The 13,611-nt window shown below is 42.2% G+C and overlaps 1 protein-coding gene across 2 annotated transcripts in view; it reads right to left on the bottom strand.

Moving 5' to 3' along the window:
- The window catches only part of PLEKHG1 (pleckstrin homology and RhoGEF domain containing G1), a 61,438-nt gene extending 48,832 nt beyond the window's left edge, over window positions 1-12,606 (bottom strand). Inside the window, exon 1 of one of the 2 annotated variants that reach the window (XM_055000877.1) lies at window positions 12,076-12,606. In XM_055000877.1, the coding sequence (XP_054856852.1) occupies window positions 12,076-12,576 (501 nt within the window). In that variant the 5' untranslated portion in view covers window positions 12,577-12,606. The remainder of the gene's footprint in view (window positions 1-12,075) is intronic. The other variant, XM_055000868.1, reaches the window with a different exon arrangement.
- Window positions 12,607-13,611: the final 1,005 nt, after the last annotated feature.

Genomic DNA, 13,611 nt, shown 5'->3' with positions numbered 1-13,611 from the left:
ACTGCACACCCACACAAGGTAAGTACTCCAGTCGCCTCCCCCGCAACCCTCCATCCCTGCTTTGAGCCCAAGGGACCTGGCAACAGTGTTTCATTATTCCAACAGTACAGTAGCAGAGGAGTAGAGGAGTAGTACAGTACAGAGGAGTAGCTTACCCAAGCCACCTGCAATGCTCATGGCACTAGTAGGAGTCGAACTAGCAGAGTGCTTATTCAAAGTCTAACCACTTAACCACTATAATGGGCTGATACAGCACAAGACTACAGTTGGTTGCGGATATTAAAATAATTCATAAAGCAAATTTGTCAAAATATGTGCCTGATTTTGGCATCATCATTAATGTTTTTGGATCAGGAGTTAGAAGTGAAGTCTCTGCATTATTTAACCATAATTCTGATTTTGGCAAAAGTTTGCTGGAAAATAAGCCCACAAAATAGCATCATTGTAACATCTCCGAATCTTCTTCAAAGAGATCTTTACATTATGCAACCAAAGTCATGCTCTCATCTGCCAAGACAGAAGGTTAGAGATCAGAAAATGACTGCTTTGGAGTGTAAACTGTACGGCATCATAACCTGCTGAGTTCACTTCCCTTCCAAACCCTGCCCTCTTGAGGCTCTACCCCTCAAATTCTGAGGAATTTTCCAACCCAGGGTTTGCAACCCTAGATCTGGGAAGAAACATCGGTATGCACTGCACTAATGCAATATCAACACAAACAGCAATACAAACTAAAAAAACCCACGAACAGCCCAATCTGCTGTTCACGAACAACTAAACCCAATTTAGCTTGATAGGCAGGTCTTCCTTCCAAGTGTGGACTGGAGCTCCAAATTTGTTAAAGAGGAAAAGACCAGGGGGGAGGGGGGCTCCCAGCTCTGGCCTTCAGGAAGAGACAGCTGCTGTTAGAGAGACAGGGTGAGTGCATTGGAGCTTGAATTTTCTTTGTGTGAGGTGGGATAGGGATCTACCCATTCAGGTTGCAGGGCTGCTGCCAGGCTCTGGGGCCAAGCTATTATTTATTATTGGTACATTTCCTCAGGGCTTTTTTCTGGGAAAAGAGGTGGTGGGACTCTTAAGTGGCAAGCCACTGCAGGATTTGGTATGCTCCTTAAAGATTCAGGAATCTTTACAGAGCACACCGAAGCTCAAAGCAGCACTTTACTTGCCATTTGCAAATGGCAAGAAAAGTGTTGCTGTCAAATGTTTTTCAGCTGATGGGAGGGGAATCCCCCTCCCATCATCTGAAAAAAGCTGCCAGCTTTGAAAGCAGCAGCACTTTTCCTGTGGCAAGAAAAGTGTTGCTGCTTTCAAATGCCCTTGCTTTTTTCAGCTGAGGGGAGGAGGGGGCCCCTCCTTCCTCTTCCCTCAGCTGAAAAAGCTGCCAGCATTTGAAAACAGCAACACTTCTTTTCAACTGAAAAAGCTGCCAGCATTTTAAAAGAGCTTTTTTCAGCTGATAGGAGGGGAATCCCCCTCCCATCAGCAGAAAAAAGCTGCCAGCTTTGAAAGCAGCAACACTTGGGCTGAGCGGGGAGGAAACGGGATCAGGGGGCAAGGCCACCAGACATGTGATTACTTTCAAGAGGTGCCGGAACTCTGTTCCACTGTGTTCCCCCTGAAAAAAAGCCCTGCATTTCCTGCTGCCTGCTCAGGTAGGGTTTCTGGGAGCGGTGCAGTAGGAATCTTGATGGCTGGAAGAGAGCCTGCTGCCCCCCACGAACAACGAACAACAAACATGTTCGTGACAGGATCATGTTCGTCAGTGTTCGTTGTTTGTGGATGGCAACGAACAACAAACACCATGTTCGGGTTTTTTTTTTTCCTGTTTGTGCCCAGAGCTGAATTTATGTACAAACGAAGTATGTACAAACAAAGTAAATTACAGTTTTCTCTAATACAACTATTTGTTTTTCCATATAAGACAGTGGCAGCCGTTTTGATGATATAGTGCAAATTACTCAAGAAAATCACTGAGGTCAGGGTTGTCCCTACAGCTGTGCTTGGTAAACCCAGTATATATAGTAGAAGGAGTTGTTTGTAGAGAGGTTCCTCTCATCTTGCCAGTTGAAGTGATTTTAAATTCTGTGCAATAAAGTAATATAATAAAATCTGGCCCTGTCTGTACAGTCCCACAGCATTTATCTATTTCCAAGAAAAGCTGGAATGTGATGATAGAATTTGACAAAAGATGATAGAATTTGACATATGAAGCCAGCTTTGTAGGATCAAAAAAGGACAAAAATACATTCCTAGATAGTTACATTCCTAGAGTCTGGAAACTCTTCCAGAAACAAAAATGGAAGTACAAAAATTATGATTTTCCACAGTAAGTCCCCATGGACAAGGATCAAAACTATGTAACATTGAAGCTTTAAATATATAACTTTCGATTGATTATTCTGTTTCTATTACCCAATGGCTCACTGAAGACTACTGTGGCAAAGTAACAATAGCTATCATAGTCTGAAGCCATAATAAAAAGTTGGAAACTCCCTAATAACAAATCAACAACAGACATAATGAAATATTACACAATCCTAAGACATTTATTAAAACAAAGCTGTGTGGGTGGCTGAAATGTAAATGTTGTGTGAGGAAATAAGCCTATTGTCTCCTAAGATTACAGCCAAACATTCACTTCATTTTCTGCAGAGTAAAAGAGCCAGTTTCAGAGCCAGTTTGGTGTAGTGGTTAAGAGCACAGGACTCTAATCTGGAGAGCGGGGTTTGATTCCCCACTCTTCCACTTGTAGCCAGCTGGGTGACCTTGGGCTACTCACAGCTCTCTGGAGGTCTCTCAGCCCCACCCACCTCATAGGATGATTATTGTTGTGGGGATAATAATGACATACTTTGTAAACCACTCTGAGTGGGCATTAAGTTGTCCTGAAGGGCAGTATATAAATCGAATGTTATTATTATGTTATTAAAAGAAACCCCCAAAATTTCTGAAGAGATTCATGGAACCAGGAAGGACTTGGCACTAGCCATTCGATAACTGAGTGTTACTTCTTCTCACATTGTTCATCAAATAATTTTCAACTAATGGGATAAGACTAAAGAAGAGTCTTATTTTGCAGCCTGTAGACTGGCTTAATAGCTCATAGCTCATACTCCCAGTATTTAGGTCCTCATACTGAATTAGATTTAAAGAAGGTAAGGAGTGCATAGACTTATTTGAAGGCAAGTTTTTAAACTTTCAGAACATGAAATAGCCTTTTAAATTTTTAACCAGTATCTTGACATTTGTGTGCAGTTTTTGTTTGCTTATGTTGTTAAGGACTGAGTATGGGATTTTCTCTTTTAGTAAAAAAATTATTATAAAAATAAAACAAATTATTCTAATTGTTCTACCAGTGTCACCAGAAGAACACAGTGCACCTACAAGGTGGTTCAGCCATCTTATTTCTCTGTGTCTCGCTGTGTCTTCTGAAATCTAAAACTGCATTTTCTTCTTACACACACACACACACACACACCCGCACTCATGCACACAAACACATAAACGAGGCCCTTCTCTTCATCTGAGGGGAGGGTCAGCTTCTCCAAGCCCTGATGACCATTCTGTAACACTGAAGGTCCACTGAGACCCACAGATCTACAGTCATTAAGAACACTGCCTTTCCTTTTTTTCTGCACTCTAGTCTAAGCCCAAGGGATAGACCAATGTACAAAGTCCAGGCTTATAACACTTTCCCTTTTCTTCAAAAAGATAGTTATAAGAGGTTGTCCTTGCCCTAGAAAATAAATGAACAGGCTAAGAAGAAATAAAATATCTGATAATTAATCACATATTATTGAATTAGGAAACAAACAGGTAGTTAAGGGATGAATCAAGCCAGCTTTTCACAGTCTCATTCCGTTCTACTACTGCAGCCCATAGAACATGGCTTTTGTCTATGAAGGTCCTATTATTCCCAGCATATGGTTTTTGGGTGGTTTCAGGGGATCCATCCTCCTTTTCATCAACAGAAAAACTGGTTGGATCCAACCTCAGATTTGGCAAGAGGACATACTCTGGTCACATGCTGTAAATGAAGCAAAACTGGACAGCAGACCAATTTGTTCTAGGAACTCATGATTATGTACATTTTTAAGCAACCATTGCCTAATTTGGTCTCAGTCTGGAATCAAAATTCCAACGCTTTCACAAATATCCCACCCCCAACTTCGCAAATAAAAGTGGAATCCTATGCCAAGTGAATCTTGCCCTTAATGAACTATAAAATAATGGCTGACTCTACAAATGATTTGGACACAGTGGTGTGTACTCACAGCCACGCAGACTTACCACATTCACTATCTATATTTCCACACACATTGCTATGAAAATCAATAAAACTTTTATACACTTCCTATTATTCCTTTTTCTTACATAAAGTAATTCTTTGTCTGTTTTTCCTTGAAGTCTTTCCTAAAATATTTTAATGCATTGAAAACTAGCCAGGATTAAGTCCAATCTCCTATTAAAGAGCTTTCTCTACAGGAAGAAATCCTAAAAATAAAAAATAAAAAATAAAAGGCAGCAATTGAGTTTCAACTGAGTCATACAAATAATCATCACAAGGGAGTGAATCATTTCAAGGTAGTGCTATTTTACTTTTCAAGGTGATCATTGAACTGTGATGGAATTCAAAGTACTAATTTGTCTTGAAACCATATCAAGCTTTGATGGCTGATTTGTCATTGGCTTCATATTGCAGCTTACTCTAAAAAGAAACTCAGTTTTAAGTCTCAAGGTTAACATATCCTATCCATAAATCTATTACAGGGCAGATAACTTCTTACAGACATGGAAAACCATGCTTACTATAGACTTTACCACCCACTTAAATGAAGAACAGCACCCAGTAAGGAACAGACAACTGCCCCAGGTATTAGCCCTAGAGCCAAAATGAAACATAACATTATCAATATATTTCTTCCTCAACCTTTGGGAGCACAGGGTACTTTAGTGCTTTTGGGGGGACATGGCAGCCATTTGAGAAAACAAGATGGACTTGAGCCTATGACAAACCAGCCAGTAACACGAGTTGGAAGTCAATTCCTGTAAATGATGATTGGCACATATGGCTGCTGCCACCATGATTTGAGGCTATATGTACAGGCTTCCCAAACAATTATATTGAAATTCTTGTATGAATAAAGAATGCAAATTCAGCAAAATTGCCTTCGTTCTTCTATCCAACACATTACTTCCATTTATACATCTTTCTAAATAGTACCACCAACCCAGCTGTATTATAGAAATCCCTATAGATTGTTTTACACTGTTTCTTTCCTTTCTTCCCAATGAAAGGATAAAATGATTGCAAAAGGGTGAAGCAGATTAACTTCCATCCTTTTATCTACACTGATTTACATTCACAATGAAACTGTACCCTTCCAGATTAGCAAAGAAGACTATGACTCACAAAGTCATTCACAGGACACCACACACCAGGCTCAACCATGGTTAGCATTCACATTAATCATGGCTAGCACTAACAAGGGAGGGCTCGCTTTTAGCCAGAAGTTGGTAAAAGTGAACCACAGCTAACATTACCTTATTATGTCCAACAGTAGAAGGACTTGGAGGCAGGATTTAAACACAAGAGGAGAGGATAAAGACCCAATGAAGAGAAAATGGCCTTTTAAAAATGGTAGTACGTGGAGAAATATTAAATGAAATGGTATAGTACATACCTATCAGTCTGCATATTGTTATACAGATTTCACATAAAGACACAAACCCCTTAAGCAAGTATTTTGAGGCCCATATTCCCTTGGAAAATAGTCATGCCTACTCCTGCGTATGTGGTATTACCCTCTGGCTTTTAAAACAAGCACACACCTAGTCTTTTGGGGCTTTTGAGTTCAAAGAAAAAATGCAAGTTGGGAAACTCGATTGCATTGCCACAATAGCAGCCTTTCCCTTCCCACGTGATACGAAATACTTTAATCACACCATGGAGAATGTCATCATGCTTATAATTAGCTACTTGCTGATTATACTACTGTCAAAAACTCAGCATGTTCATGACTGCCTTCAGAAAGGCAAAGTAAAGCCTCTTTAACATTTCAGATATTTCTGACAAAGTCAAGTCAATTTCACAGGACAGCTTCAACAGCCCTGCATTTGTTTATTCTGCTCAAAGACTGGCCACTTTCTAGAATATGTGAACAAAGAAAATCCTTTATAGCAATAACTGACCCATAATCCAAGACAGCATACAAAAAAGTGGGGCAGCTTCACTGTCCATCCCATCATGGGAAGTGAAGTCATTTACATATCCGAAGGCAGGAGGAACAATGCAACAAATCCCCCTTTTATTAAGACAACTGTGTAAAACGTTACCCTACACATGCTGCATTTACTAAGGTTCATCAAGCAGCTCTCAATACATAGCAGTAGTAGTAGTAGTAGGTTTAATTGTATATGGCCAAAGGCCATCACAATACAAAGTTAAGAACAGTAAAAATAGAAATCTATCTTACAAGTATAAAATACAGTTATTAAAATAATAAAAATAAAATACAATTAAAATGGGACCTTAATAAATACCAGATAGTTATGAAAAAAGTTAGGTTTCTGAGGAAACAATCTTGGCCCTAATCTTTTTTGCAGCTAAGGCAAACAGGGATACTCTGCTAGTGACAAATGAATCAGTATCAGATAACAAAAAACTAATTTGTCAATATCAGAGGTAAAGTTATGCCCCACTAACAAGTTAGCAAGAAATTTAGCTCTAACCTCTGCATACATGGGACAAAATAAAGTGTAATGTAGAACATAGGAGGAAATAATCCTAAAGACACTTTCCTGGGAGTAATCCTCACTGAATAATATGGGACTTACTTCTGAGTAGACCTGTTTAGGATTCCTTCCACGTGTTTTAAGTATTGCTGTTTTTAGAGGCTGGTGCTCTAACTATTTTAATTAGTTATTGTAAACCTGTTATATGTAAGCCATCTCACAGTGTTGTAGAGACATGGCATATAACTATTTTAAATTACATTAAGAAATCATTGCTTCATACCCTGAAATGCTTTTCCTCCTGCCTCCCCATTCACCTTCCATTTGAGCATTGCCACTCAAATTCTTAATTATGCTACAAAAATAAACAGAAGGACAGGAAGAATGCTGCCAGAGTTATATCCAGACACACCCATGGAAATGTCTAATAGCCCAAGGCTAAACCCATGACTTCGTTTTGGGTTTTTTTTCCCTTCCCCATTAGAATTGCTGCAAAAGAACATTCAGCCTCAGGATTTATTGGAACTCCTTTCTTAGTACAAGGCTGGCGAGTATTGCATTTGCACTCACATACATTATTCTTAACAGAAAACGTTAATGCTGTAGAGGAAGTTGGTGGGTGACACACGACCCAGCAGGGTATAACAAGAAAATCACTTTATTCATTTTTCAAGGAGACAGGAAGGATGTTGGGAGGCCATGGGACTGAGGGCCATGAGGGAAATTCACAGCCCTTAAAGAACATGGATCCATCATTCAGCAGCATTCAGAGCTGCCCGAATCCTTGAGCAAGGGAAGAATGTAAGTGCAAAACAAGTAAGGAAAAAGTTCCAGAAGATCAAGTGATAGCAGGTCTGTATCATGGCTGATTAACTGGAAGAAAGTGCTGCCAGGCAGCAGAGATTCATAGTGCTCCTGGGCACAAGCTTATCAGAACTCATGGAACTGTATTTCTACTGAACTACATACTAGAGTGCCACTAACTGCAGGTAAAAGTAGATGAGATACTGGGACATCCATGACTGCGTCTCTCTAGCATTTCTTTTTGATAGGTAAAAGCCATGAGAATCAACCTCTATGATCTAAATTGCAGACACAGGAGAGAGGAGCAGAAGGGATTTTTTCTTTTCCTCACATCCAACTTCTTTAAAAAAAATGTATTATTTAAAATATTTATATCCTGCCTTTCCCTTCATGGTTCACGTAGGCTAGCACACCATAATTAAAACATCACAATTTAAAACTAATCAAATAAAATCCCAAATACCCCCTTTGCCTCTGCAGTCTATGCCCCTGCAGTCTATACTCCCCTCTGCACCTGCAGTCTATACCCCCACTAAAAGCCTTGGCAAATAAAACAACCTTGCAATAATTCTTGAAATTTCTAAAGATGGAGCCCCACCTCATCTCTTCAGGGATCCCATTCCACAAACTGGGAATTACAATGATTGAGGCATAGGCACTGGTTGATGCCAGGCATGGCTACATGAAGCAGGAAAAATGGCAGTAGGTGGCAATCTGAGGTGCAACTGGCACACAGCTGACATATGGGAGGAGATGGGGGGGGTTAGATATGTGGACCCTAGTCTGTGAAGAGCTTTAAAGGTTATAACCAGCACCTTGAATTGGAGTCAGAACTGGCAGCCAATGTAGTTATTTTAAAATAGATGAAATGTGTTTCCATAGGCTAGCTCCTGACAATAATCAGGTTGCCACATTCTGAACCAGCTGAAGTTATGGAGTTGTCTTCAAGGAAAGGCAATGAAGGGGAACATCACAGTAGGCCAAACACAAGGTTAAAAATGCATGGATTGCTGTGGCCAGAGCAGCTGAGTCTAAGAAGGGTCTGAGCTGGTGAACAGCTAATATCTACTACATCAACCTGCTTTTCAAACAGCAAGACTAGGACCATGTGCTCTTGACTAGAACGGCAAATGCCAACCCCACTTCATGCACTACATCAGCCTCCCAGACCAGAACCACCTCTGTATTGTCTGGATTCAGCTTAAGCGTATAAACAAAACCTCAACGTACTGGTTCAGAGCCAAGACAAATGCCAATGTAGCTATTTTAAAATCGATTAATCAGACCCAGGGTCTTCAATATCAAACTGGCCTCTGATTCACCTTCTCATAATCAAGCCCTGAGTTAATCAGGAGAGTCAAGAAGAGCAGGGCAATTGAGATGCCACTTACTGCCCTAGACTTTGTGTTCAACAAGATAGAAAAGATCAAACTCCCCAAAGAGCTACTCTCTTAACGCCAACTCCATATTCCAATAATGGAATGGTCAACTGTGTCAAAGGCCACAGATAACAATAGTTAACAATAACAATTACTTTCTGCTGTCCAGCTTAAAATGAAGATTGCCCACCAGTGCAAATAAAGTTGTCTTGGCTTCAAAGCCATGCCTGCCCTTAAACCAGATAGAAATGGGTCAAGGGCAGATGATGGACCTTTGGAACTCTTTGCCTAACTGGGGGGAAGCAGAAAGTGACATACAAGCAGCAAGTATGTTTCTTCCAGTGGAATAAAGAAAAGTACCAGGGGACTGTCTGGGATGGGAGGAAAATCATGGAATTACCTCCACACACTGGTACTGATCTGGCCACAGGTGCCCCATGGCGCAGAGTGGTAAGCTGCCATACTGCAGCCCAAGCTCTGCTCATGACCTGAGTTCGATCCTGGCAGAAGCCAGGTTCCCATAGCCAGCTCAAGGGTGACTCAGCCTTCCATCCTTCCGAGGTCGGTAAAACGAGTACTCAGTTTCCTGGGGGTAAAGTGCAGATGACTGGGGAAGGCAATGGCAAACCACCCCATTACAAAAAGTCTGCCACGAAAACGTCGGGATGCAACATCCCCTCATGGGTCAGTAATGACTCGGTGCTTGCACCGGGGACTACCTTTACCTTACTGGTACTGCAGAACCTGATCAGGGCCTCCTGATAGTTGTTGCCCACAAAAAAAATAGATCTGTTCACAGGCATTCCAACACCACATCTCGCCTGGTTCTCAAATTTGAGACCTCATTTCTGGTTGGTATCTATGAGAAACAGGATGCTGGATTAGACAGACTATTGTCTGATCCAGCAGCGCTCTTATCTCTCTAGCTGAAAAACTTGTTTTACACATATATACAGGATGGCAGCTTTAATGCAATTTGCAAACACTATCTCAAAAGCTGTGCCTTTGTGAGTAACTCTGCAGTATACAAAATGAATTAGATGCCTTAGCATTCTATTACAATTGCTAAAGAACCATGTTCTGCGTGGAAGATTTTACTGTAAAACTAGAACTTAAAGCAGCGGTGCAGGAAAGGACTTGTTTCTGGGGATTAATTTTTTAAAACATGCTTTTATCTATCAAACCTTGGTAATCTTTTTTTCCTCGCTGTCTGTTTTTGTGTGTCGTCATCATCAGACCAGTATTGCTTTTCCAGATTAGCAATGTACTTAACACAGAGAATTGCCCACAGCAACATATTATAGCATCTGCAGATTATGTGTGTGTCTCTGTGATGAGTTTGTGCTGGTCAAAGGTGCCAAAGAATCCTAACCAACACAGTAACAAAATACACTTTGCCTATAAGCCTGGACATTGCTATGTGATCACATATTTTTCCAGATTTTTCTATACATTAAAAACTATTGCATTCTATAGAAAACTGGGCTCAAATTCCACATTGTATCATTTCACTGATTAAGTGAAATTGAAAGCAATGAGTGTACTAACAGTACTCAACAGACCTTGCATTCGAGGAAGGACAACTAATGAAAGGTTATTCAAGGCTTGCCATTTCTTACTCACTGTGGGCCCACTGCTGTTCCTAAAAGTTAGGAGCACTTTTCACCTACTCTGTGTAAGTATCAATGTCTTTGCTGCTAGGATAGAAGACAGAAGAAAACACACCTTAAATATAAAACTCCTTAAAGATTTACAAGCCAAAAAAGGAACAGAAGCACAAGAAAAGCCCTGAGCCAAGAAGTATACATAGGAGTTTTCTTCATTTAAGTACTTGGAAAAAATCAGAAAACAGCTACTTAGCTAACAAATTGGGGCTTTTTTAATCAATTAGAGTCACCAACAATTCCTATTTCCTGTGATGGACCAAAAGAAGGTGCTGCCAAGACACAATCAATTCATGGTGACCCCATCCAGGCATGAGATGAACAAAGATGATTTGTCATTGCACGGAAAAGGACTACAAAATAGATGAAGTTGTACCAGTATTCCTTTTTATAGTTATTTATTCCTTGACTCCACAGAAAGCTTGCCTGCAGACAGCCTCCCGGCTCATCCTGGACTATCTTGCCCCCACTCTGGCCCCGGCTCACTTACCTTGCAGGGCAACCAGGATGACAGAGGATGACACTAAGGACCCCATGGCCAATGCTGGGGTCCAAAAGAATGCCACCAAGACCACCGGAGTCCACAAGGACACTGCTGAGACCACAGAGCCCCGAGAAGATGCGGCAGGGGCCATCAAGGCCACTGCTGGGGAACAGAGTGGCCACAGGAGGAGCAGAGTATGCTCAAGACACAGCCACCATTGCAGCAGCCAGCCCTACAGCCTCCACCAACCCTGGATCGGCCCGAGGGCAGATGGAGCTGGGAGCAGCAGTGGAGCCACCACAGCCAAGGTGGCGTGTCCCAGTCGACTCCACCCCCAGAAGGAGCACCAGGGCCACAGGAGGGCAAGAGGCTGGAAGGAGAGGAACACGGTCAGAGGGCTCCACAGCCACAGGGGGCATGCTCGCCCAACCCCACTCCACTTCCGGTATAACCCCTGCAAAGGATACACCCAGGCACACCCTGCACAGCTGCAGCCCCGGCCCCATTAGAGAGGGGAATGACCCCAGCCCTCACAGGGCCAATGAAAAGGCTTGTGGGGCAGCGCCTGAGCCTACCGGGGCACGGGGATGGGGAAAGGGGGTGTGGCCCTCCATGACCTAAGTGCTGGGTCTGCCCTTGGATGGAGGGACATCGAGTGGAGGGAGGGACCTGCAGAAGGAGGGAGGGGGATGAAAGGGGGCAGAGAACCTCTGGCCAGGGAGGAGAAAGGAGGAGGCCTGACTCTGAAGGAAGGGCAGCCCCTCTGGCAGGGAGAAGGGTTTGGGCCTGTTACCCGGCCCTCTCCAGCCATGCCTGAGGCCAACAAAGGAGGCAGCCCCAGGAGGGACAAGGGCCGACAAGGCGGCTGAAGTAGGCTACTCCCCAGGATGGACCCGGCAGGCTGGCCAGTAGCGCCCAGCGCACTGGGAGGGAAGTGGACCCAGCAAGGGGGAACCTCACAAAGCTGTCAGCACAACCCACAGCAATGTCAATTTAATGCACTTACCTTCACAATGCTTTTCAAATCCTGGACATATGTCCTCTCTGTGTCCAGGATTTCTTGGACCACTCTGTCCACATACAAGAGTTTTGGACTTGTGGGCTCTGTGATCAGGGACATGACACAGTTTTTGCTAGTTTCCTTTGATTCCACCTTCCGTGGCATATTGGGTCTTCTTCCCAGACTTCCCTCAGAGGTCTGTTGCTCTACAGGATTATTTTTTTGTAGTTCCTTGCTGGAAAATCGATGGGCTGGACTCAGCTCTAGTCTTATAGCTCCTGCTTCCTTAGCGTGGTTGAATAAACCCAGATGATTGTTTGAGACCAAGGTTGTCCTGCTACCAAAGGAACAGTGACTATCCCTGGAGGATGCAGAAGATGATGTGGAGCTGAAGCTGACTGGACGGTCACTGTCTGACAGTTCCATGGTCTGGATTCCAAGGTAGTGGAGCTGTTGGTTTTCTTTGTGCAGGTCTGCCCCTGTTGCCTTGAAGGTAGTGCCCACCATTACAGGAGGCGACTTGTCAAGAGGCAAGTGGTAGCCATCTTAAAAAAAAATAGTGTCATTGTTATCATTGTTATCACAGATATTGAAATAAACATATCACTGCCCATGCATGAAACAATGATAATGTTAAATAAAATGGCAAAAAAATGAGAAATGATATTGTTAAATATAGGGCAAAAATTAAGAAATTGCCTACCAATCAGCTTTTCTCAGTATGGCAGTGCTTAACTAGTTCTTGAAATCTTCTGAGAGACTCATTTTGATCTACCTCTATTCATCTTTACATAATTCTTTATACAGCTGTTAGTATATATGCAGTTCTCATTTCACTAGAGTCTCTCCCTTATTTTATCAAGTGCTCCCACCAATCCCTTCCCACAAACTTGTAAACTTTTAGCACTTACTTGGCTGCCTGTGTTGAAAAGGAAAACATTCCAGACAACCAGCCTAAGACGCTTTAGTTAAAAGATCAAACTACACATTACAAATAAGAACTGCCACCTGTTTCATGTCCCCCCCCCCCGTCAAAATAACAGGCAGACACAGAGCAAGAAGACAACTGCACACTGGGGCAAGGCGGAGCAGGCTTATAAGCCTTTTGCACACACACACACACACACAAAGCCCCAGATGCCCAGGAGAAGTCCTGCTGCCCTTTTTTCTTCCAGGGTAGCAAACGTGGCCCCTGTCCAAGCCGTGGTGCTGCTGGCCAGGAAGGCCAACTTCTCTTCCCACTTCAAAATCAGGTGGCATGGAGAAGATGAATTACACAGTTTAAGAACTCTTGGCATAGCACTTATTGGAATAACCTCCACATTAGACTTGTAAGCCTATTCAAAGCTATAGAAGACATGTTTCATGTTTCTCCATACTTGCTTTTAATTTTAAAAATGAACATGCAAAGAAACTATACAGCAATAACCAAAGTATATAACTGCTTAAGATTATCCACACAATTAGTATTGTTTAGAGTTTCTTTAGTCAGCAAAAAAGGTTATTTCCTTGGGTTTCTGATAAAGATATATGTCTATGTTT

This window comes from Eublepharis macularius, chromosome 1, assembly GCF_028583425.1.
Source record: "Eublepharis macularius isolate TG4126 chromosome 1, MPM_Emac_v1.0, whole genome shotgun sequence".
NCBI classification, from domain to species: Eukaryota; Metazoa; Chordata; class Lepidosauria; order Squamata; family Eublepharidae; genus Eublepharis; species Eublepharis macularius.
Note: the sequence above shows the minus strand (reverse complement) of the source record. Positions and strands in the feature narration are given on the sequence as shown.